Source organism: Betta splendens, chromosome 22 (assembly GCF_900634795.4).
Source record: "Betta splendens chromosome 22, fBetSpl5.4, whole genome shotgun sequence".
NCBI lineage: Eukaryota > Metazoa > Chordata > Actinopteri > Anabantiformes > Osphronemidae > Betta > Betta splendens.
In genome coordinates this window covers 11,151,573-11,173,944 of record NC_040900.2, presented here as the reverse complement: position 1 = coordinate 11,173,944, position 22,372 = coordinate 11,151,573, and the positions used below count along the sequence as shown (strand labels likewise).

At 46.7% G+C, this 22,372-nt stretch overlaps 5 protein-coding genes across 5 annotated transcripts; 4 read left to right on the top strand and 1 right to left on the bottom strand.

The window, feature by feature from the left end:
- The first annotated feature begins 919 nt into the window (after positions 1-919).
- Positions 920-7,236, top strand: pabpc4 (poly(A) binding protein, cytoplasmic 4 (inducible form)). Its single transcript, XM_029138472.2, has 15 exons — positions 920-1,515; positions 3,303-3,496; positions 3,579-3,694; positions 4,492-4,631; positions 4,716-4,810; positions 4,881-5,018; positions 5,108-5,203; positions 5,279-5,548; positions 5,640-5,730; positions 5,819-5,914; positions 6,010-6,140; positions 6,231-6,321; positions 6,417-6,547; positions 6,634-6,755; positions 6,874-7,236. The coding sequence occupies exons 1-14, from the start codon at positions 1,323-1,325 to the stop codon at positions 6,733-6,735; spliced, it is 1,884 nt and encodes a 627-aa protein (XP_028994305.1). The 5' UTR covers positions 920-1,322; the 3' UTR covers positions 6,736-6,755; positions 6,874-7,236.
- A 324-nt stretch (positions 7,237-7,560) lies between these two features.
- On the top strand, positions 7,561-10,952 carry ppie (peptidylprolyl isomerase E (cyclophilin E)). The gene is made up of 10 exons (XM_029138474.3): positions 7,561-7,704; positions 7,954-8,052; positions 8,175-8,218; positions 8,862-8,888; positions 9,605-9,686; positions 9,763-9,866; positions 9,960-10,083; positions 10,243-10,428; positions 10,519-10,661; positions 10,784-10,952. Exons 1-10 carry the CDS (start codon positions 7,674-7,676, stop codon positions 10,850-10,852), a joined length of 909 nt encoding a protein of 302 aa, XP_028994307.1. The 5' UTR covers positions 7,561-7,673; the 3' UTR covers positions 10,853-10,952.
- Positions 10,953-11,902: 950 nt separating this feature from the next.
- gjb10 (gap junction protein beta 10) lies at positions 11,903-13,949 on the top strand. The gene is made up of 2 exons (XM_029138475.2): positions 11,903-12,056; positions 12,444-13,949. The coding sequence occupies exon 2, from the start codon at positions 12,529-12,531 to the stop codon at positions 13,345-13,347; it is 819 nt and encodes a 272-aa protein (XP_028994308.1). The 5' UTR covers positions 11,903-12,056; positions 12,444-12,528; the 3' UTR covers positions 13,348-13,949.
- Positions 13,950-16,327: 2,378 nt separating this feature from the next.
- On the top strand, positions 16,328-18,931 carry gjb3 (gap junction protein beta 3). The gene is made up of 2 exons (XM_029138325.3): positions 16,328-16,515; positions 17,058-18,931. Exon 2 carries the CDS (start codon positions 17,126-17,128, stop codon positions 17,987-17,989), a length of 864 nt encoding a protein of 287 aa, XP_028994158.1. The 5' UTR covers positions 16,328-16,515; positions 17,058-17,125; the 3' UTR covers positions 17,990-18,931.
- A 468-nt stretch (positions 18,932-19,399) lies between these two features.
- On the bottom strand, positions 19,400-22,298 carry hmgcl (3-hydroxy-3-methylglutaryl-CoA lyase). Its single transcript, XM_029138324.3, has 9 exons — positions 22,148-22,298; positions 21,837-21,920; positions 21,520-21,627; positions 21,292-21,387; positions 21,016-21,164; positions 20,849-20,912; positions 20,558-20,746; positions 20,350-20,475; positions 19,400-20,107 (listed from the first exon to the last, which is right to left on the bottom strand). Exons 1-9 carry the CDS (start codon positions 22,241-22,243, stop codon positions 20,006-20,008), a joined length of 1,014 nt encoding a protein of 337 aa, XP_028994157.1. The 5' UTR covers positions 22,244-22,298; the 3' UTR covers positions 19,400-20,005.
- Positions 22,299-22,372: the final 74 nt, after the last annotated feature.

The following is a 22,372-nucleotide window of genomic DNA, read 5'->3' as shown; positions in this document are numbered from 1 at the left end:
CGTGCGGGACGACATACCTGATGGGTAACTGCGAGCTTTACTTTAAAACCAGTTTCACAGTAAAACTGTTGTACCTGTGTCATAAATGAGACGGTGTAATAATGGTGATAATGTTTCTGTAGACATCATCTGTAAAATGCATCAGTGGTGTCATACTGACTGGACTTGAGTGCTAAAGCAACAGACAACGAGCAGGCCACTTCATCTTCTTTATAGTTTTCATCAGTGTGTGCCTTATTTTATCAGGCATGTAAATGTGCAGCTACTAACTACTGTGTTAAGATGCTGTTACCAGAAACATTTGTAGTTAGAATCAGAATCCGCTTCAATGGCCAAGCTTCAGTCACAACATGTCACAACAATGTTGATTCCTTCAAGGTACTGTTAACACAAACATGTTTGTCACCTTCATTGCTTAAGTTTGTTTTTAAATGTAAATTGGAGGTAGTAATTAAAGTGTAAAGGCCATTCTGGAGGATGTTGATTCTTATTTTTGGTCAGAAGGAGCTGACTGAAATGAACAGTCACAAGCAACAATTTATTCAGAAATTCAGTTAACGGTACAGTGTACGGTATAAACAGCATGGAAAGAAGGGACTGTTCTTAAGTTTCCTGAATTTGGTGAGGCACCTTTACATCAATGTTACACCCATCTCCAGGAGAATGAGCAAAGCATAATAACGGATTCTTAAAAGAGTAATTGGACTGAATGCAATACTTCCCACTCTCCCGTGAAGCCTGTTTTTTATTCCCACCCAGATGTCGCTGTGGGGAGCTGGGCTCTGTAGTTGCGACGGTGCAGCGTGCGCTCTCCCTTTTACGCCGCGTGCTCGCCGGCCTTTTTTTTTTCTATCCCCCAGTTTGACCCTGGCCACTATTTCCTCCGCCACCGCCGCTCTCTATAAAGTGCCCACGCTTTCCCCACGCACTCTCTTTCCCCGGCCACAAAACAAACCGTGAGTGTCTAACTCACTGTTGTTGAAAAAAAAAAAACCTAAAATAAAAATCATATAAAAAATACAAAACACAAAATCTTTATAAAAAACAACCAATACGCTTAAAATAAATACAAACGTTAAAAAAATAGCAAAATTAATATTAAAAAAAAACACCAGGAGGCCGCGGAGTCTGAACGGATCTTCAGGAGACATCGATTTGTACCGTGACTTGTTTCCTTTTTTGCCCAAGTTTGACATTTCGTCCGCACGCTTCGCTGCGGAGCCCGAAGCCCGAGGCGCAGTTCGGAGCCGGCTCTCACTCCCTGTCGGCATTTTTTCCGGGGGGACGCATCGCTCTCGCCTCTCTCCGCGTAACTGCGAGATATGAACGCAGCGACGGGGAGTTATCCGATGGCTTCTCTCTACGTTGGCGACCTGCACCCCGACATCACGGAGGCGATGCTCTACGAGAAATTCAGCCCGGCCGGACCGGTCCTCTCCATTCGGGTCTGCCGGGACATGATCACCCGGCGCTCCCTGGGCTACGCGTACGTCAACTTCTCCCAGCCCGCGGACGGTAAGACCCGCTGACGGCGGCGGCGGAGCGCGTGCAGCCGCTTTGAAGGTGGACAATGTCACCGCCGCGTGCTTTCAATGTCAGCCGCGGAGCCGCGAGCGGTTACTGGGATAATCAGATCGGGCCATCTGACCCACATGAACATGCTCCTAATGTATGTCAGTAAAGTGAAGGCCCCCGGCGCAGGAATAGTTCAAGTCATGCTCCGAAATCTCAAACTCTGACTTCTTCCACCCACAATGACCCATTTCTGCTCCTATTTAAAGGGCCTCTGAGTCTGTCCCTTTGCTGCTGTGTGGAAGCCAGAGAATGGACAGGCACAGCTGAACAATGACTTACACAGACTAACAACAGGATATATTCAGTTTTACCTGTAACACAGGAACCAGTTCCTCTGTGTTCTGATTGAACTAAACGATGATTGCGCCTATTAGGCCAAATAACCACAACTCAGTCAGAAGGGTTCATTGGATTTATTCTATTAGAACGCGTCATGGCATCAAAGCAGCGGCGGCGGCAGGAGCTGTGGTTGTCGTACGGTTTACAGCGTGTGGCTTTGTGTGTATCTGTGTTCCGACACCTGTTAGAAGTTTTATCTCGGTGCCGTAGCGACAACTGGTCCGCTTCCAGTGAGGCGCTATCGTTTACAGAAGAGCCACGAGTGAGACGACACCGCGTGCTGTTGGTGGCAGCCAATGGGGGGGGGGGGGTCGTTGGCGAGAACGCATGCTGCCATTAAAATGCAACCAAAAGCACAGTGAGTGGAACGTAACTGGGCAAAATGGAGGCGTCCAGGTAGAACGAGGCAGGTGTTAGAGTGGATCAGTGGATTTTGCACTCACAGGACTCCGTGTGGCTCATCCCAGCATTCGTTCTGGTTGAGTGTTTGTTCCCCATCAATGGTAGAGAATGCACGAGTCCCTCTCCGTGCCAGCGCATACCTCTCAGGACCCCTCTCTAAATATAGAACGTCTTTCTGAGCAGCCTTTAAGTCGCCTGCTCCGTAAAAACCTGCCGCCTGAGTTCCCACATGGCAAACGGCAGGTTTCTATTCAGTGGCGTCTCACTATAAGCATGGCTTAATAAGTGACTAATAGCTAAGGGCCACATCCCGTTTTTCTTTTGAACCTTCCAGAGGTCCACATGGTCGATCGCACACCTTCCCCTCTCGCTGAAACGGGTTGTGAAGTACAATTGCGAGCCAAACTGCTGATGCCAGCAGACGCAAGGCAGCTCGGTTTTGTTTACCAGACACTTTTGACTGGAAAGCCAGGCCTGCGTGTGTGTGTGTGTGTGTGTGTGTGTGTGTGTGTGTGTGTGTGTGTGTTACCGTAGCGTCACTGAACAAAAGGGCGTTTGGCATTTGTCCTCACGTGAATGCGCGGCCTGCGTGGGAGTAAAAGCGGCAGGTAATAAAAAAAGACACCAGCAGAAAGCAGGTTTGCTTCTACGACCTTTTAGTTCCGGGCTGGTGTTATCTGCTGGGACACTAGCATGTGGCGGCTCAGAGCAGGGGGCCATGTGCTCCCAGCCTGTCCACTGCAGCTGCCCCCAGCACTCGGCTGCACATGGCCTCCTGCAGTATCTTATCATTAATGCTACACGTGCCCCGTCAGCAGCCCGGGTGCAGGATTCTCTAATAAAATCCACAGCTGCCTTTTAAGCACAGGTGCGTCGTTGTATTGACAAATCATGCAGTACTTGCTACGCAGCATGAACGATAGCGACTCAGGGGCCCCTGTTGTTTTATTTACCCCCCTGTGACCCCCCCCCCCCCCCCCCTCCAGCCGAAAGAGCCCTGGACACCATGAACTTTGACGTGGTGAAAGGGAAGCCGATCAGAATCATGTGGTCCCAGAGAGACCCGTCCCTCAGGAAGTCCGGCGTGGGCAACGTGTTCATCAAGAACCTGGACAAGTCCATCGACAACAAGGCGCTGTACGACACCTTCTCTGCGTTCGGCAACATCCTCTCCTGCAAGGTACGATGTCAGTGCACGGTGGGGTCCGGACGGGTCCGTTGACGCGTCCGTGAAAATGTCCGCTTCTGCCTCCGCCCTGCAGGTGGTTTGCGACGAAAACGGCTCCAAGGGCTACGCGTTCGTCCATTTCGAGACCCAGGACGCCGCCGACCGCGCCATCGAGAAGATGAACGGCATGCTGCTGAATGACCGCAAGGTGTGAGTGTCTGATGTACGGTAGACGGTCGCTACGGGAGCACGCGAGGACGCGAGGCCTCGCCGCTCGAAACAAGGCCCTCAAACGCTCAACGACTTAACACCTTGAAACCGTCCCTGAAACTGCTTTGATATAAAGCCATGCTTCTGTCTCTGTTTGTGTGTGAACCTGACTGATGTACGCTCATAACATGCCTTGTCGTTTGTTTCGTTCGCTTGTGTGTGATTAACCTCACTAACGATCCCATCGCTCACTGAAGATCGCTTCTGAGGCCATAACGAACTCAAACCTCCCACATTTCTTTCCTACTCGTAGGAAAGCGTTCTGGTCGTTTGTCCTCATGCTGGTCACTCGTCTCAGTGTGTGTGTGTGTGTGTGTGTGTGCGTGTGTGTATGCCCACACCTGTGTGTTTTAGTGATGGATCGAATGCAGGAATGCCATGCTGGATGGTGGAAGTGGACAGGTCGTCATAGTCAGGTATATAAGAGCCTTTGCCCGACCTCGGCTTTCCTTTGTACTGTGAGACTCTGTGCCTCCATCCCTCTCCATCCACCTCCTCATCAAGTCATGGACCAAGAATTATGACGGTTGCCACTGCTTTGCCTTGCATGCTAACACAAACCCAATAGACACAATGTCTCACGCGGTCAATGTAGCTCCTTCCTTTACCCCGAACCCCGGTGACCGCTTAGGTCTTTGGAGACGGGAGGTCCTAACGGGTGGATCCTGACTCGCTCCCACAGCTCGGTCGGTGTCGTTTTACAAGAGTGCGTTTCGCTGCGTCCCCTCTGCCTTTAGGTTCGTGGGTCGTTTCAAGTCTCGCAAGGAGCGTGAGGCTGAGCTGGGAGCGAAGGCCAAAGAGTTCACCAACGTCTACATCAAGAACTTCGGGGACGATATGGACGATGATCGACTGAAGGAGATTTTTGACAAATACGGTAAAATGGGACCATATGTTTCTGTGTATTATTACACTAAATGCTGATATTATAGCTTACTTCCAATTTTCTGATGTTTAACAGGGAAAACACTCAGCGTGAAAGTGATGACCGACCCCACCGGCAAATCCAGAGGCTTCGGATTTGTTAGTTATGAGAAGCATGAGGACGCTAACAAGGTGCTTTGACCTCACGGCGTAACTGCTCCCTGTTAGAAATGCCCTCTAGTAACTCTGGCTGCATCTTTAGGCCGTAGAAGACATGAACGGCACCGAACTCAACGGCAAGACTGTGTTCGTGGGCCGAGCTCAGAAGAAGATGGAGCGGCAGGCGGAGCTGAAGAGGAAGTTTGAGCTCCTGAAGCAAGAAAGGATCAGTCGTTATCAGGTGTGAGGACACCGCCCCCTGAATCAGACTGAACCCACCAATCACCCAGTGTTTCAGTTTCGTTAACGTTTCGTTGTGTTTGGTTTCAGGGTGTTAATCTTTACATTAAAAACCTGGATGACACAATCGACGACGAGAAACTGCGCAAGGAATTCTCCCCGTTCGGATCCATTACAAGTGCCAAGGTGATGACGTTGTTACACCCACTCAGTACAAAAACACATTAGGACACGATTATTAACCACATGCTGTGACGTCAGGTGATGCTGGAGGAGGGCCGCTCCAAAGGCTTCGGCTTCGTGTGCTTCTCGTCCCCCGAGGAGGCCACCAAGGCCGTGACCGAGATGAACGGCCGCATCGTGGGCTCCAAGCCCCTCTACGTGGCCCTCGCTCAGCGCAAAGAGGAGCGCAAGGCTCACCTCACCAACCAGTACATGCAGCGCATCGCCGGCATGAGGGCCATGCCCGCCAACGCCATCATTAACCAGTTCCAGCCCACCAGCGGCTACTTCATGCCAGCAGTGCCACAGGTGGGAGAAGCTGGCGTTGGCGGCTTAAGTTGCCGTCATTTAACATCTGCTCTTTTTTTATGTTTGTTTATTTCATTCCTGTGCTCACCAGGCCCAGAACAGGACCACGTATTATGCACCCAATCAGCTGGCCCAAATGCGTCCCAACCCTCGATGGCAACAACAAGGAGGAAGAGGTCAAGGTGAGCAAATTGTCTCACTGTAAAAATGAGCCTGTTTTTCATCGCATTTCATTTAATTTATTCAAATGCATTTGTGTCTCACCCTCAGGTGGATTCCAGGGAATCCCCGGCTCCCTGCGTCAGCCTGGACCACGTGCCAACCTGAGACACATGTCTCCCAGTAGCAGCTCCCAAGGCCCACGAGGTGTGTTCACCGGTGATTTCTCTGTCTGAGGATGGTTCTTATTGTTTTTATCCTTGTTACATTCTGATCATACGTTCTCCCCTCATCACCGTTAGCTTCTGGACAGTCCATGGCTCCTCGTCCCTCCATGGGAGTCCCCGGCCCTCGGGCCATGCCTCCTTACAAATATGCCACTAATGTCCGTAACCCCAACCCCCCCGTGGTGCAGCCTATTGCCTTGCAACAGGTATGGGCAACAACCAACGAGCTAACCTTGTTTTTCAGCCATACATATGAGCGTCTTCTCATTTTCTGGTGTTTATCCTTCTTTTGCAAGGCTCAGCCAGCCGTTCATGTTCAGGGGCAGGAGCCTCTCACAGCCTCGATGCTAGCTGCTGCGCCCCCTCAGGAGCAGAAGCAGATGCTGGGTAAGGCTGATCTTTCATAATGAACACTTTCATAAAGGTACTCTGTTTAGTTAATATTTATTTTCTGATTGATTTTCATTTTTTTTTCAAAACAGGGGAGCGCCTGTTCCCACTGATTCAGGCCATGCATGCCAACCTGGCAGGGAAGATCACCGGCATGTTGCTGGAGATCGACAACTCTGAACTGCTTCACATGCTGGAGTCTCACGAATCTCTGCGTTCAAAGGTACAATGCTACCTTTGACAAAATTATTTCGAATCACTTCTGATGTATTTCCGTGTCATTATTTGTGTCTTTATTTGCTTTAACAGGTTGAAGAAGCTGTCGCCGTCTTACAGGCCCATCAGGCCAAGAAAGACGCCACCCAGAAGGTGGGAAGCATGGCACCTACTGCTACTGCTGCCACATCCTGAAGACTATGTATATGGACTTGGTAGGATAATACATGACCACTTATGGTCAATTGATCATGTGTTTATTATTATACTTGATTCATCTCTGTTATAGATTGCTCATGTTTGGTGACAATAATAAAAACTGTGTTGTTTCAGGGGTGGAAGAAAAATGTGGAGAGACGTTCGCCTACACCAAAGTCCTCCGGACAATTATGCAAAACCAGAAAAACTGAGGGTGTAATTTGAAAACATACTTGAACATTTTGGAAAATACAACAGTTCCTAATTTTCTAGTTCTGTAATACTTTTAAACTCCAAAGCAGAGGCAATAAAGCAAACTGATCTTGAATGAAGGCCACTCATTTTGTGGAGGAGATAGAACTTTTTCTAAAAGGAATACGGGCCTAGTTCATTTTTTTTTGCTTGACAGTTTTACGCTTGATTTGAAATGACGAACTCTTCCATCCTACCATGTTATCATGGGTGTGTGGTGTTCTCAATAAAGGGATGACATATCAATCTTGCCAGTGTGTTATTTTGGTGCTCACATGTAACATATGTTTTCCTCCCTGTTGATGACCAGTCATTTAAGAGGGCTTATTATAAGGTGGTCATAAAAATAAGCTAAATCATGCATTTACACTAAAATAATGCCATAGTTAGAAAAAGGTGTAAATAATAATAAAATTGTAACTTTAATTATCCTGTCTGATTACTGCACACTTGGCAAAAAATATTTATATCATATATCTTCACTAATAAATATTTGACGTCAGAAAAACAAATCGTAAATATTTTAAAATAAACATAATGTCTGAACATGTCTGAAAATGAAACCGTGCAGTGGGAGTTTTTCTCCGACAGAGGGCGTCGCGGCAACTCGAATAGAGGCGGGCTTTAGTGCAAGTGCTCCAATCACAAGCCGCCGGGGTCAAAGTTGAAAGTTGAATTTCAATATGGCTGCCAGCAAGCGAGTATTATATGTTGGTGAGTTACTTTTTTTTCAACTAATAAACGTTTAATCTATCTCGTTTCAGTGAAAGTGAAAACATAGTTATACCTCTACCTTTAACCAGTTAATTTAATCAAAGCGGACACAGTATAAGAATATCAGCGTTAGTTAAGTTATATGGAGACCGGCAAAAATATTAAGCTAGCGCTGTAAACGTCGGACACTGTTGCCATCGTCCTCATTTAACTGAACTTTTTACGTGAGTTTCTGCGTGTTTCCGTCAGGTGGCCTGGCAGAGGAGGTGGACGAGAAGGTTTTACATGCGGCTTTTATTCCGTTTGGAGACGTCACAGACATTCAGATCCCTCTAGACTATGAAACGGGTAAATCCAGGGTTTTTCTTACTAAGAGTTGTGGTGTTTCTGTGCAACACCACCATTATATATGCGCTGTGTATTAAACTAGATCTAGATACCAATGGACTGTCGTTGTTTTATATTTTCAGAGAAGCACCGAGGATTTGCGTTTATTGAGTTTGAATTGGCAGAGGTATGTGCGGCTTATTACGGAGACGTTGTGGCAACAGACTAAACTGTCTTTATATTAACTTGTCATTATTATAGATGGGTCAATTTATTTGCAGGACAGTTTTTAAGTCAAACAAGGAAGTGTAGTGACATCTGTTGGAGTATGAAAGTGACTGCAGCTCTGCAACACGTACACCTCAACACCTGATATTAATAGTTTAGTCTCACGTGTAAAACAAGAAATTGCCAAGCATATTTAAAGCTTTGGCCCTCATCATTTACATGATTTTTAAATGTCATAAAGGCCCAGATATCATTAAAATATTGTGCTTTACTAAAATGAGACAGATGTTTTGTATCACTCGCCTATTTATAATATTAACTAGTAAAGCACCAAGTGAACGATAGATTTGAACTGACAATGTTTGAAATGATTAAATGAAAACAGCAGAATTTGATTAATGGCACAGCTGAAGTGTGGGTGATTCATAGTTAGCTTCCCATACAAATATGATTTTTTTTTATCTATGTCCTATTTAATTGAAGCCTTGTTTTTTTAGATTAATTATGGCAAATACATGAATCCTCATAGTGGAACTGTTATTTTGTTTTTTATTGTATATTTTTTTATTCACTACTTTTTTTTTATTGCCTTTGTATTGTAGGATGCTGCAGCAGCCATTGATAACATGGTGAGTAATTCCCGATGTTGTACATGGAAATGTTTTACTACAGTTTTCTGGACCTGCAGTTCCCTCTTTAATGTTTGGGGCAGTGATTTGTCATCACTCGTCTTGAATTTATCAATTTGAGATATGTAAAATAGAAGGTCTGTACGGAATGGCATTGTTGCATCACAGCATGAAGGACCTAGGTTTGTTTCCTCCGGTCTCCTAAGTGCCTTTCTTTTAACCCATCTTTTCCCTGTATCTGTTTGTCCCACTCTTTTAACGCAATAGTTAGATGGTGTTAGGTTTTGTGAATTAGTCTTTCTAAATAGATAAATCATTCTGTCTTTCTACATTTCGGTAACGTAATGAACCAGCAACATGTACAGCTGAGATTGATTGTAGCAGCCACTAGCACACGTGACCTTTATGAGGAGTGCAGTTAAAATGAAAGTAGTCATGTTTGCATACACTTTACATGTGGTATTTATACACATTGGAGGACTTCCTTCAGTAGTTATGGCATAGCTAAAGATAAGTGACCCAATCATAAAAGCTTAAGCTGTACTGTGTTTCACAAATGTTGCTGGAAACTGCTTATTTGTTTTTTAAAAATGTGTTATTTAAAACAAATGCTTTGTTTTAAATAACAAATGTCATATTGTAAAGTACAGAGGTCTTTTTCCCAGAAATTATAAGGACACTGTAGTTTGTACTTTTTCATTTTATTTCTTCTCTAGAATGAGTCTGAGCTTTTTGGACGGACTATCCGGGTCAACATTGCTAAGCCTATGAGAATCAAAGAAGGTTCATCTCGACCAGGTGAGCGATGAAAACCTGTTTAAAGGGTTCTTTGATTGAATCTTTTGCTGTGATTTTAACTTTGCTTTTTCCTCAGTTTGGACGGATGATGACTGGCTGAAGAAGTTCTCAGGAAAGACTGCAGAGGAGGCCGCCGCAGATGGAGCAGGTGGAGAAACAACCAAAACTGCAGCACAGGAGGTAAGATGGCTTTTTGATTATTACCATAAGATATTACTGGTGTGCTAACCATAAACTCAGATGATGGTAATAGAACATCATTTGCACTTACAGGATCAGCCACCGGCTAAAAAGGGAAGAGTGAATCCACAGGTCTACATGGACATCAAGATTGGAAACAAGCCAGCAGGAAGACTACGCTTCCTCCTCAGGGCTGACATTGTTCCCATGACGGCAGGTTTGTATGCTGTTCATCAGAGGGATTCATCTGTAAAACACCTCAAATGTGTGCATCTTTTGTGTATAAAATGAAAAACACTCTTGACTTTAAATGGGCAAAAAGAAAACCACAGCTTGAAGAATGGTTGACAGAAACATCACTTTTTGCATTGGACAGAAAACTTTCGCTGCTTGTGCACACATGAGAAGGGCTTCGGCTACAAGGGCAGCAGCTTTCACCGCATCATCCCTCAGTTTATGTGCCAAGGAGGCGACTTCACCAACCACAATGGCACCGGTGGGAAATCAATTTATGGTAGAAAGTTTGACGACGAGAACTTCGTCCTCAAACACACCGCTCCAGGTGAGCTGTCGGAGGGAGGGGCTGTGAAAGGCGTTGGTCAATAGAGAATTTCATGACTAACTGGACAAACGCTGTCTCTTTTACAAACAGGGCAGCTCTCCATGGCCAACTCAGGGTCAAACACAAACGGTTCTCAGTTCTTTATCACCACTGACAAAACTGACTGGCTGGATGGGAAACACGTGGTTTTCGGGGAGCTGGTGGAGGGCATGGATGTGCTTCGTGCAATGGAGGTAAAGACTGAATTATTCTTTTTGCTGTAATTGCACACTTGAATCATCCTTAGCTTCATACTTAGTTCAGTGAAGGCTTGTGGCATTCACAGTTAATGGTTTAAATCTGCTTTTTCCTACAGGCTCAGGGAACAAAGGATGGCAAGTCAAAGCAGAAAGTGATAATCTCTGACTGTGGAGAATATGTGTGAATACAATAAATGTCTGCTTGTATGTGTGTTGGGTTTTGGTACATCTGCCATGTAAATATTTCAATAAACACCTTTTTTAAATAAAGAAGCTCAAAATTAATTCTTGTTTCTTCTCCTGATCTTTGATTTGTATAAAAAAGGACAGGCTAAAGAGACTGAGGTCTTTTAGAGTCCAGGGACAACTCCTAAAGATCTTTTATGACTCTGTGGTGGCATCATCCATCTTTTATGGAGTGTTCTGCTGGTGCAGCGGCATCTCACCCGCAGACAGGAGGAGAATGGAGAAGCTGGTCAGGAAGGCCAGCTCCGTTCTGGGGCTGCCTCTTGATCCAGTGCAGGAGGATGGTAGCTAAGCTATGATCCATGATGGAGAACGATGCCCACCCCCTGTATGAAACAGTGTCATCACTATGCAGCTCCTTCAGTGACAGACTGATACATCCCAAGTGTCTGAAGGAGCGACATTGTAGTTTTTTTCTACCTGCTGCTGTAAGACTTTACAACCTAAGCTGCTCCTAATAAATCCCTGTTATTGTAATTGTTTCTACAACTGTAACTAATGTCACCTTATACTGTAGTCACCTTTCGAATATGTTTGGGCAATCTTTTTCTTTTATCCTGTGCAATATCTCCATGGTGGAATAACCCATCACCTCAGTATGCATGTATGTATATATGTGATACATCTTTATTTTAATTTAAATTGTAGATAATTTTGATCCCGCTCTTGTTTTGTACTGCTGCGGAAACCCGGAAATTTCCCCATTGTGGGACGAATAAAGGACTATCTTACCTTACTCCCTCGATCTAAATGACAGATAATGCCTGTGTATGTTTTTGAAAAATATTTTGAAGTATTGTAGGGTTATTGAAAAGCCTTTGGATTTAATGAATCTGTTTCCCTACGTTAAACTGGTGGTTCGGGTTTTTAGTTAGTTTAAATGCAATTCGTTTAAGTGATGGGCATGAACGTAAAAGTTTGACTTTGTTTAAAGATCAACTAAAGGAATGCAAACTTTCCCCGCTGTACCTGCTCGCCCGTCGCTCCACGGAGACGCACCTTTGGTGGAGGAGACGCGACGCGCTCAGGACTCCACCCCATCCGCTCCCTGGCGGGGTGTCCTCGCGCTCCGCTCGCGAGCGTCCACACACCGAGGCTCCGCTACGAAACCCGAGTCGCGGCGGCAGCAGCAGCGCTGAACCCGTAAGTTCTCAGCTCGACATTCACGCGTTAATATGAAAAGCGGCGCAAACTGGCTCGAGTGAATGCGACCCGCTGTTTTCGCGGCGTGCGGCTGGTTTGGATAAGCGTAATTGCGCACGAAATGTACAGACTTTGACGCGTTTACGGTAGCCGCTTATAAGTGAGCGTCTTCTCGCTGCGATTAAACTTAAACTACTTGCTCACAAAGGCGAAAACGGGCATCAATACAAAATTAAAGTCACTCTTGTCTTCGTTTAAAACGCCGTTTACGTGTTGTCGTCTGCAGAACTCGCGAGTCTGACACATTTGAACCGAAACGCGCTTTATTGACTTCGCCGTTGGTTTTCTTCAGAGTGTGATGTGACAGTGTTTCCCTTTTCATTCAAGCTTGCAGATAGTGAGTCTGTGCCACTACAGCCCCGGACGAGCCCCCTCTGTCCCCCATCAGCAGGCGGACTGAACAGCCCTCGCCATGAACTGGGCTTTCCTCCAGGGCCTCCTCAGCGGAGTCAACAAGTACTCCACCGCCTTCGGCAGAGTGTGGCTCTCCATCGTCTTCCTCTTCAGGATCATGGTGTTCGTGGTGGCCGCCGAGAAGGTGTGGGGCGACGAGCAGAAGGACTTCAGCTGCAACACGGCGCAGCCCGGCTGCCACAACGTCTGCTTCGACCACTTCTTCCCCGTGTCCCACGTGCGCCTCTGGGCGCTGCAGCTCATCTTCGTCACCTGCCCCTCGTTCCTGGTGGTGATGCACGTGGCGTACCGCGAGGACCGGGAGAAGAAGCACCGCCTCAAATACGGCGACAACTGCCGCAGCCTCTACCCGAACACGGGCAAGAAGCGCGGGGGCCTGTGGTGGACCTACGTCTTCACGCTGCTCTTCAAAATCGGCGTGGACGCCACCTTCGTGTACCTCCTGTACTACCTCTACGAGGGCTACGACTTCCCGCCGCTCCTCAAGTGCGAGCAGGACCCCTGCCCCAACAAAGTGGACTGCTTCATCTCCCGGCCCACGGAGAAGCGGATCTTCACCCTCTTCATGATGGTCACCAGCCTGGTCTGCATCGTGCTCTCCATCTTCGAGCTCCTGTACCTGTTCGGCAAGCGCTGCTGCGAGTGCTTCGCGGCGGCCCGCAAGTCCCGCAGCGTCGCCACGGGGACGGCGTGCAGCGGGAGCACCTCCATGGAGTCCAACTCCCTGAAGATGACGAACAAACACTCCCCCGATACGCCTGCGCCCTCGTACAGCGCCGTCATGGCCCGAGGAACTGAGAACCGGCCCAAAGACTAGACTGTGGAAACCCTGAGGGGGAAAGATGGCCGCTCTCCTTTGTTATGGGAGACTTGTCAGCAGATATTTGTATATTCAAAGACTGAGCTACAGTGGTGTTAGCGTCCTACTGTTCCTGTATTCAGTGTAATACGGAACCAAACTACACATGCTACTGCCAATGTGTCATTAAGCTGGAATGTGCTTGCCGTGGGTTCGGGTCGGCGCATTTTCAGGCCCTTTTGACAGAATAAGTTCTACGCTTGGTCCCATTTAGCCTCCGGATCAATTACATGACTCACCCCATACTTCGGAGTATGGTTCTACAAACACATGTGGTTTTTACTAACACATGTGGTGTCCTGCGTAAGATTTTCCCTCCGCTCGGAGCCCGGCCTCTCCGTGTTTACTGCCGACTGAATTGCCTCTTCCCTTCACTTGCACATCCTCACATATACTTGAGTAAAAACTGTATTTTTAGGCGGCGTGATTGTGGATTGTGTTGCGTGTCTTGGTGAGCGGATGAACCCTGCGTGCAGTTCAGTGAACGCAGTAAATAGACTGCATATTTCAAAGAACTGCATACCTGTAAATACTTTTTTATTAAAGATGATGTGTTGAAATGTTTGTTCTCTGATTAAATGAAAAGAGATCCTCACACAAAGCGGCCGTGAGAGGAACAGTCCAGGTTAAAGCAGCCACGTCTGTGGAAAAGGCTCTGTTGATTTAGCACAGGGCACTGAGGTTTAGCAAAGGTCTGATTTTTTTTCTTTCCTTTTTTTCATCTGTTCCCTGTTGCTATGAGCCCTTTTATTGTTTAGCCTGACTGGTACATTGAAACAAGCATGGGTGGAGGCTCCACTCCCCCGTTTTGATTCATCCGCAGTGACGCGCCGGAACCCACCCTGCCCAGGAATTTCGGGTTGCGTGGGTTCCGCGGCGTGCCCACTGAGGGGGGCGCGGTGGATCCAGCAGCTAGCTAGCGGCTAGCTAGCCGCCAGCTGCTTTAGTCTGTGGTGGGCCGCACTTTCACGGAGAGAGGGGAAAAAATTTCTCTTGTTCCTTGTTAGCTAGTTTCAGGAAACAGGTTGTCTCAGGAAAGACAGGAAATATCTGCCTGAAATGCAAGTCACTAAAATACCTGAATGGCAAGATGCCACGAGATCCAGTGCTCAAAAACACGTTTCCGTTGAGGATTTAGCAAAGTCATCCGAGCTTCCGTCTGGTCCAAACCATCAGTTGGTGAAGCATCACTTTCCAGCATGTGCGGCTTTGCCCAGTTGGACTGGGTGGTTTCGTAAACGTACTGTACTCTAATTACACAACCCTTCCATGAGATCTTTGTTGCTGTCATGGCCGTCTGTGCCACATTTCCTTCCTGTCATGGTGCTTAGACCATAAAGGACTGTGTTTATCCTGTTGCGGGGCTCCACGGCGTTCAGACTTGCATCGGTTGAGTAACTGGGTACATTCTTTTCAGGCCTGTCCAGAGTCTGTACCTGTTCAGCAGCTGGAGATGAGAAACCGCTCCCTTTGAATGATGTGGCCTTACAACAGGTTCAAACTTGTATTCTGTAATTACAGATTTGCTTCATGAAACATTTTTTTGCTTCCTTGGGTTATGAATTTGTGCGAGAAGCTTTGCTGTTGGAAGCATGAAACAACAGGAGGAAATGTGTGTAAAAGGTTGTGTACTGAAGAATATAAAGAAGGTATACAGCAAACTATGATGAACATATCTGAACAAGTAAACAGATTCTAACAGCCCAGCAACAGACGGTTCTAAAGGATCTGTGTGTGTTCTGCTACTTCGAGTGGTGCTTCTCATAACGAAACAAAAATAAAATAATATAGTTTGATCTTCAAAATTCTGTAGTTGTAGTTGTTGGATTTATGCTTTTGAATAGTGTTTTACACAACACAACACAACACAACACAATAATACTATAATAATAACACAACCCTGTAATAATCGAATGAGTGAGACTTAGAGAAAAATATTTGATTTACAACCGCTAACAGATATACATAATAATATTAATAATAAACTTTATTGATCACATCCCATTAACCCATCCCTTTCATTAACCCCGGCTTCTTCCCACAGTCCAAAAACATGCCTTAGGTTCGCTGGTCACTGAATTGCCCATAGGTGTGAGTGTGTGTGTGAATGGTTGTCGGTCTGTGTGTTGTCCTGTGATGGACTGGCGACCCGTCCGACCTGTACCCCGCCTCTCGCCCGTAGATAGGCTCCACCTATCTCTCTAGGCTCTTTCTGCTGTCTCTCAGAAGTATAGGTCCTATTGTAGTATAGTATAAAAAAGGGCCTATTTAAAAATGTTGTGTGTACGTGCAGGTATTTAATTCTGTTTGGTTAATCTATTATGGTTACATCATTCTAGATGGAAAAAGGAGACATGTACTAATTTTACCAAACTACATCTTTTCCGTAAGGTAAAAAAGCAAGGGTCATCTTTGACAAACTAGATAATGTTAAGGAAGTGCAGGAGGCTCATGAATTGTGACATTGTGTGGGGTGAATAGAGCTTTTAAGTGAGAATAAAGGGAACACACACACCTTGTCAGGTGTTGCGTGACGGTGTTGAAAAAAAGGGATTGTGCAAGAACTGAATGAAGGAAGAACAATGAAACAGAATATTCTCCAAAAACATGATATTTCATGAATCTTTTCCTCCTTGTGTTTCCCCGTTTCCATCACATTACTCCAAGAACATCTTGTTTACCGGTCCCCACACCTGAACAAGCGACGGGCGCGTGATCTGCGCCAAACCGCCAACGTTCAGGGTGTGTCCACCTGTGATGAATGCCTGGAAAACACGGCTCACAAAGAAACGGTGAAAGCGAGGTCTTCGCCCCCAGCGCCATTATCAGGCGTGATTGAACATGTGGAGGCACGGCTATAAAAAAAAAACATGGAGACGGGTTCCGTGAAAAGTGGGCTCGTGTCAAAAAACGAGACGGGGCGGGACCAGCGGAGAGGAACATCTGGATCGGTTCTTTCTCTTATACTCCACCCAGAGGCGCATTTCTGAGCACTGCCTGCGCTTTACCTGCCGCACGAGCCTCAATCTGTGCGTTAGAGGAGAAAAGTGGCATCCGCGACACGGGAAATCCACTCAACACACGCGTGTCCGCGCCAGTAGCGCAGTCATGAACACGGGGACTTCGGTAAGTGGCAAACTCCCAATACGGAACTTCTCTTGGATCCGCGAGGAGCTACGCGTAAGGTCGCGTTTAACCGCGGAGAAACAGTGAGAAACTGCTTTTTTCGGCTCACATGCTTAAGTGTATGCGCCGGTTTAGGACGCTGAACTCCGTCCGTGATCGTGGCAGACGTTCGCCTCTGTATTTAGTCCGAGCCGCTGTGCAACTCCGCCAAATTACGCGCAGAGCGTGCGCAAAGGCTCGTTCGCCCGTGGAGCCTGCGGTGAACTCGCGCAATCCGGCTCACTACGAACGCTGTTTACTTAGGTTTTTAAAAATAAAGGTTTATATAAAGCTTTTATAGAACGCATCGTCCCATTACTCATGACCCTCTGGGTGTGTTAATAACGTTAGTCCAACTCGTTTTACGGCTCTGTGTTTCACAGGTAGTTTTTCCCGGGTGGGAAAATAATAATAATAATATTTCTACAGACTTGAAACTGGAGCTTATATGTAGCTTTTTACCACTCCACGCATTCATCCATTTTCTCTTCTGCCACATCCAGGTCTGAACGCACGCCTCCGCCACCAGGAGGAGGATTCCAGACGTGTACCTGACTACGTCCCGGGCGCCATGGACTGGAAGACGTTCCAAGCGCTCCTCAGCGGGGTGAACAAATACTCCACGGCGTTCGGGCGCGTGTGGCTGTCGGTGGTGTTCGTGTTCCGCGTGATGGTGTACGTGGTGGCGGCCGAGCGGGTGTGGGGCGACGAGCAGAAAGACTTCGACTGCAACACCAAGCAGCCCGGCTGCGCCAACGTCTGCTACGACCACTTCTTCCCCATCTCCCACATCCGCCTGTGGGCGCTGCAGCTCATCTTCGTCACGTGCCCGTCCTTCATGGTGGTGATGCACGTGGCGTACCGCGACGACCGCGAGCGCAAGTACAGGGCCAAGCACGGCGAGGACGCCAAGCTGTACAACAACACGGGCAAGAAGCACGGCGGCCTGTGGTGGACCTACCTCATCAGCCTCTTCGTCAAGACGGCCATCGAGGTCTCCTTCCTCTACATCCTGCACCGCATCTACGACAGCTTCTACCTGCCGCGGCTGGTCAAGTGCTCGGAGTCGCCGTGCCCCAACACGGTGGACTGCTACATCGGCCACCCAACGGAGAAGAAGGTCTTCACCTACTTCATGGTCGGCGCCTCGGGCCTCTGCATCGTCCTGAACATCTGCGAGATCATTTACCTGGTCTCCAAGCGCTTCGCGAGGATAGCGAGGAAAGTGAAGGGGCGCGGCCGCCACGTGCCCGTGCACCACGACGACTACAGCGACGACCCCTTCAACAACCACAGCCACCCGATGTCCAAGCTGGAAATGAAGGAGAGGCCGCCGTCCTTCAACACGGCCAACAAGAGCTCCCTGAGGCCGCCCATGCTCAGGATCGAGGATAAGATACGCGCCTCTGCTCCCAATCTGTCCATTCCCTCGTGATGGAGCACCAACACAGTCCAGAACAGCCGAACTTGGGGGTCTGACCCAATAGCAAACCTCAAACCACACATCTAAAACTGTGAGGCGAACTACAGAACAAATACTGCAGGGAGTTGAGTCATCGGTGCTGGAATCATCCTGTGGGCCACTGTGGCCACATCCGAGACTGCGCAAGTGAACTTTTTCCACTGAATGTTTCCAAGTTCTCGTTCACAGTGTTCACGGGTCAACCAGCGCCAGCGAGATTCGCTGATAAAACACACGTTTCCTTTCTGAATACAATAGCTGCAGCACGAGACTTTACCCCTATCATTCCATTTGCTGTCGAGTATTGACATGCGAGGGAGAGGAAATGTGCCGAGGGAGGCAGGACGCAACCAGCAGAAGCTGCCGCCCCTCCCTGTGTGTCCACAGTGGTATTAGGAGATTTGTTGTTGCTGTAATACATGTGCATTTCACACATTCATCACCTCCCGTGAACTAAAACCAGTTTCTCTGTATATAATCCTGACTTTCAGGACTTTGCCAGTGTTTCTGGCTGGAATCGCGGGGCAGGAAGGACAAACCCTGTCATTTTCCTGTACGACGCATTACAATGACTGACTGCATGAATATTATCGGCCAGACGTGCCGCATGCTCGCCATCAGGTTTACCCTGCACAGCCACTTACGCTGTGCTTGGACGCGCTTGTACACAGCCTCACCTCATCCAAGACCACTGTTGATTCAAATGAGGGGAATGGAATGCTGCTGTTTAGGTCTGTGTTGGCAGAGCCAAAGCGACGCGGAGGAGGAGGGAGGAAGTCCGGCCCAAGAGACGTCTCAATGAACTATTAGGCCATTTCGCTGGTCTGGTCCACTGCAGGCGCATGGTGGACGTGTATTTTCTGCACTAGCGAATATGATTCTTTTAATAAATGTAAATAAAGAGTGCTGAATGATTTTGTTTGGTGTCCCGACACTTTGTTAAATGACTGTTTATACATGCAGTACCTGATGTTAGCTTTTTTTCTCTATGAAGTGATTAACATCTAGAGAGGAGTCATAGGTTTATACAATAATTTAGACGGCATTAAGTCCAGCTTCCTGAAATCAAAACTAAACAGGCCAACTGAGGAACACGGTCATTATTTAAGGAGCAACTTTTTCCATCGTTATCGACTCATACTTTTTTCATGCACCGACTCATTGTGACACGAGTTTCCTGACGCATACGATGTATGTTGTTACGTGTCGATGGTGAGATTCGCAGTGTGTAAAACTTGACAGTCAGGATTTTTACAGGTGTGGCAAAAGGACCCATTTCCTTTTAGAAACATTAACAAAGGCTGGTTAAGAAACCGCCTTGTGTGTTTTACAATTACAATGCTATTAGCGTTAGAGTCGATTGTAGCTCAGAGGCAGACCGGGTTTGCTTTAGTGTGTTTATTTTTACACAGTCTAGTTGGATATGTACATGCTGAAATTAAAGAAAAGCTATTCAACACATAAAAAAACTGAGTAAACTACATTTAACACATGTAGAATAAAACAAAATAAATTAAAAGCTGGTTTTTTACATTTTCCACAACCCACAGATTCTTCATTTCCAGGTGCTCCCTATAATTAAAGTAGTTACTGCATACAAAAGCTAAACAGATGTACACTTCTGTCATTTCTGACATGAACAGTGAGTTTCTAGTCCCTCAACCAGATAATGATATGTAATTTGTAGAATTATTGATACATTAAATTAAGTCTTTAAATAATTTTGGCTCACCCACTGCCCTGAATGTAATGTCAGCCCAGCATTGGAACACAGCTACAGTCTCCTATCATCTGCAAAGGCACTGTTCCAGTGGTAAAATTACATATTTTTGATCAGAGCATGGGGTCAGGACCATCCAGATATTGGAGACATAGTCTCATACTGGTAGATGACAACTCAAATTAAAATCAAATGATTAGAACTGAACTTAAGACACTCCAGGTCACATGATACCGTTGTAGCATTCAGTCTGTGAAAAGAGCCCGTGATTAGAGCTTGCATGTGGCCTGCGCCACTTTAGAGCTGGTCTTCCTGTTGAGGGATCGACAGATGAAAGCTCCTGCGTCCATCAACTTCGAAAGGTCCACACCCTTAAAGGAGCAAAGAAAATCAAGGGGTCAAGCGTTTCCAGAGGAAGTTCTCACTGAGCACAATTAGCAATTGGGGCAAACTGAAATGCACTAGTCTTATTTATTGGGGCACAGGTTAATCAGTTATCCTTTCATGTGCCATGTGTCTATGAAGGTGACTGCAACAATTTGGATGTTTGCAATTCACAGGACTGCATTACTATAGCATTACTATTCTAAGTATTCTAAGTATTGCTTTTTACCGTTTGTATCCCAAGGCCGTGCAGCATATAGACAACATCTTCAGTGGCAACATTCCCAGAAGCTCCCTGGGCATAGGGACAGCCACCCAGCCCGGCTACTGAAGAGTCTACCACGCTGATTCCCATCTGAAAAACAACAACGTTTACCTTTTCGCTGTACTAACTGGGATTTTGTCACACATTTCAGCTTATTCCAACCAAAACTGACCTGTAAGGCTACGAGGATGTTAGCCAGGGCCTGACCATAGGTGTCGTGGCAGTGCACGGCCAGAGCACTGACTGGCACCTCTTTGCACACTGCCTCCAACATTTCGGCCATGCTACCTGGAGTCCCCACTCCAATTGTGTCACCCAACGAGATCTCATAGCAGCCCATAGAGTAGAGACATTTGGCTACCTGTGAGAAGAAAAGCTTGACCCTGAGTGTCTGTGGAATTTGTAGATTGAATACATTTTTGCTAGTTGATGTAACGTTACTATGTATTATGGGAGAACTCACATGAGCAACTTTTGCTGGTGAAACTTTGCCTTCATAAGGACATCCGAGGACACACGACACATAACTGTGGTTGACAAGACACGTTCATGAGATTCACGTCAGAATCAAACTAAAATAGCAACGATTTAAATGTCTGCGTACAGTTAAGAGCGGGCAAGGATTCCTACCCTCTTACTGGCACACCAGCCTCTCTAGCTGCTTTCATAACCTCGTCAAATCGCTGTAAACTCTCGTCCACTGAACAGTTTATGTTCTTCTTACTGAACAGCTCTGATGCAGCACCAAATATGGCCACCTCCGAAGCTCCGGCTTCCACCTGCAGTGAGTAAGAGCAACATTTTGACATCTAGCACGAACACGGCCTTTAATTTATAGCAGAGGAAGATGAATGTACAGAATGTCTGAGTGGTATTTGGGAAGGTGTACGTTAATACTAAACTGACAGCAGCTTGGAAACCCTTCAGGTTTGGGGTAAGAACCGGATAAGACACTCCTGGTCTCCGACAGATCCCTCTCATCACCTCCACCTGGTCTGCCATCTGACATTCAGCAGAAAAAAAAACAGAAACCCATTAACCTATGTGCACCACCCACCTCCACTACAACATACTACTGCTACCAGTTGAGGTATGGCAACACTTTGCTTATGTCACACTTTCAGGGAAACTCACCTGTGGAACCCATTTTGGTGACACAAAACTGGTGGCTTCAATGACTGGAAGCCCTGACTCTGACAACATGTCAATCAAGTTGATTTTCGTCTCTGTGGCCACAACAGTCTGAAAGTGGAAACAAAAAAACAAGATGAGAAAAACTTGACAGCAGAGACTACTTCTGGTTTCACAGCACGTTTGGAATGCACCTGCTCCACCTCTGATGGCTAGAAAAAACACTTCAGAGCAGTGTTATGATTAAATTGACACATTTCCTTCAAAGTCAAAGCTTAAGTGTAAATATAATATACACATAACACATAGCTAAATCTTACCTTCTCATTCTGAAGCCCGTCTCTGGGTCCCACCTCCACGATCTTCACCTTCGCTGGAAGAGCGTGCCTTGGTCTTACGCCGGTCTACACGCACATTGTATACGAGTGTTAAGTAAATATGCTATTTTAATGTTAACGTTATATAAATGACAAACGTTTAAGTTGCTCAACTCCACAAACAGCCAACTAGCGTCAGCTTGTTAGCAGTAAGTTCCACAGTTTCCATTGGAAACTGAGGACGATCGGCACAGGACCACAGGTTAAACATGAACTATCACTATGAACAGACGATATTAAAAACCTTAACGTACTGGTTTGGTCTTTGCTGCGGAGCTGAACGTCAGATACTGTTGACCCATTGCTGAACTTAAAATGCTTCTGTTGACAAGCCTCAGGACGGCCGCCATGTTGGTCCAGCCGCCGCTCTGACGTCATCTCTTCCTCGGTAGCAGGAGTCTCACGGCGTCACAAAAAAAGCGCAAGACCGCCACCTAGCGGTCGGAACGTTGTATTCAAAGTGTGATTTCAAGTGCGAT

Coding starts and splice junctions, on each gene's coding strand:
- pabpc4 (XM_029138472.2), top strand. CDS start 1,323: ATGAACGCAGCGACGGGGAGTTATCCGATGGCTTCTCTCTACGTTGGC. Junction 3,497..3,578: donor GCAACATCCTCTCCTGCAAG/GTACGATGTCAG, acceptor TCCGCCCTGCAG/GTGGTTTGCGACGAAAACGG. Junction 6,322..6,416: donor GGAGCAGAAGCAGATGCTGG/GTAAGGCTGATC, acceptor TTTTCAAAACAG/GGGAGCGCCTGTTCCCACTG.
- ppie (XM_029138474.3), top strand. CDS start 7,674: ATGGCTGCCAGCAAGCGAGTATTATATGTTG. Junction 8,053..8,174: donor CCCTCTAGACTATGAAACGG/GTAAATCCAGGG, acceptor TTATATTTTCAG/AGAAGCACCGAGGATTTGCG. Junction 9,867..9,959: donor CCAAAACTGCAGCACAGGAG/GTAAGATGGCTT, acceptor TTGCACTTACAG/GATCAGCCACCGGCTAAAAA.
- gjb10 (XM_029138475.2), top strand. CDS start 12,529: ATGAACTGGGCTTTCCTCCAGGGCCTCCTCAGCGGAGTCAACAAGTAC.
- gjb3 (XM_029138325.3), top strand. CDS start 17,126: ATGGACTGGAAGACGTTCCAAGCGCTCCTCAGCGGGGTGAACAAATAC.
- hmgcl (XM_029138324.3), bottom strand. CDS start 22,243: ATGGCGGCCGTCCTGAGGCTTGTCAACAGAAGCATTTTAAGTTCAGCA. Junction 21,628..21,836: donor ACGGGCTTCAGAATGAGAAG/GTAAGATTTAGC, acceptor TTCCACTTTCAG/ACTGTTGTGGCCACAGAGAC. Junction 21,388..21,519: donor CACCAAAATGGGTTCCACAG/GTGAGTTTCCCT, acceptor GCTGAATGTCAG/ATGGCAGACCAGGTGGAGGT.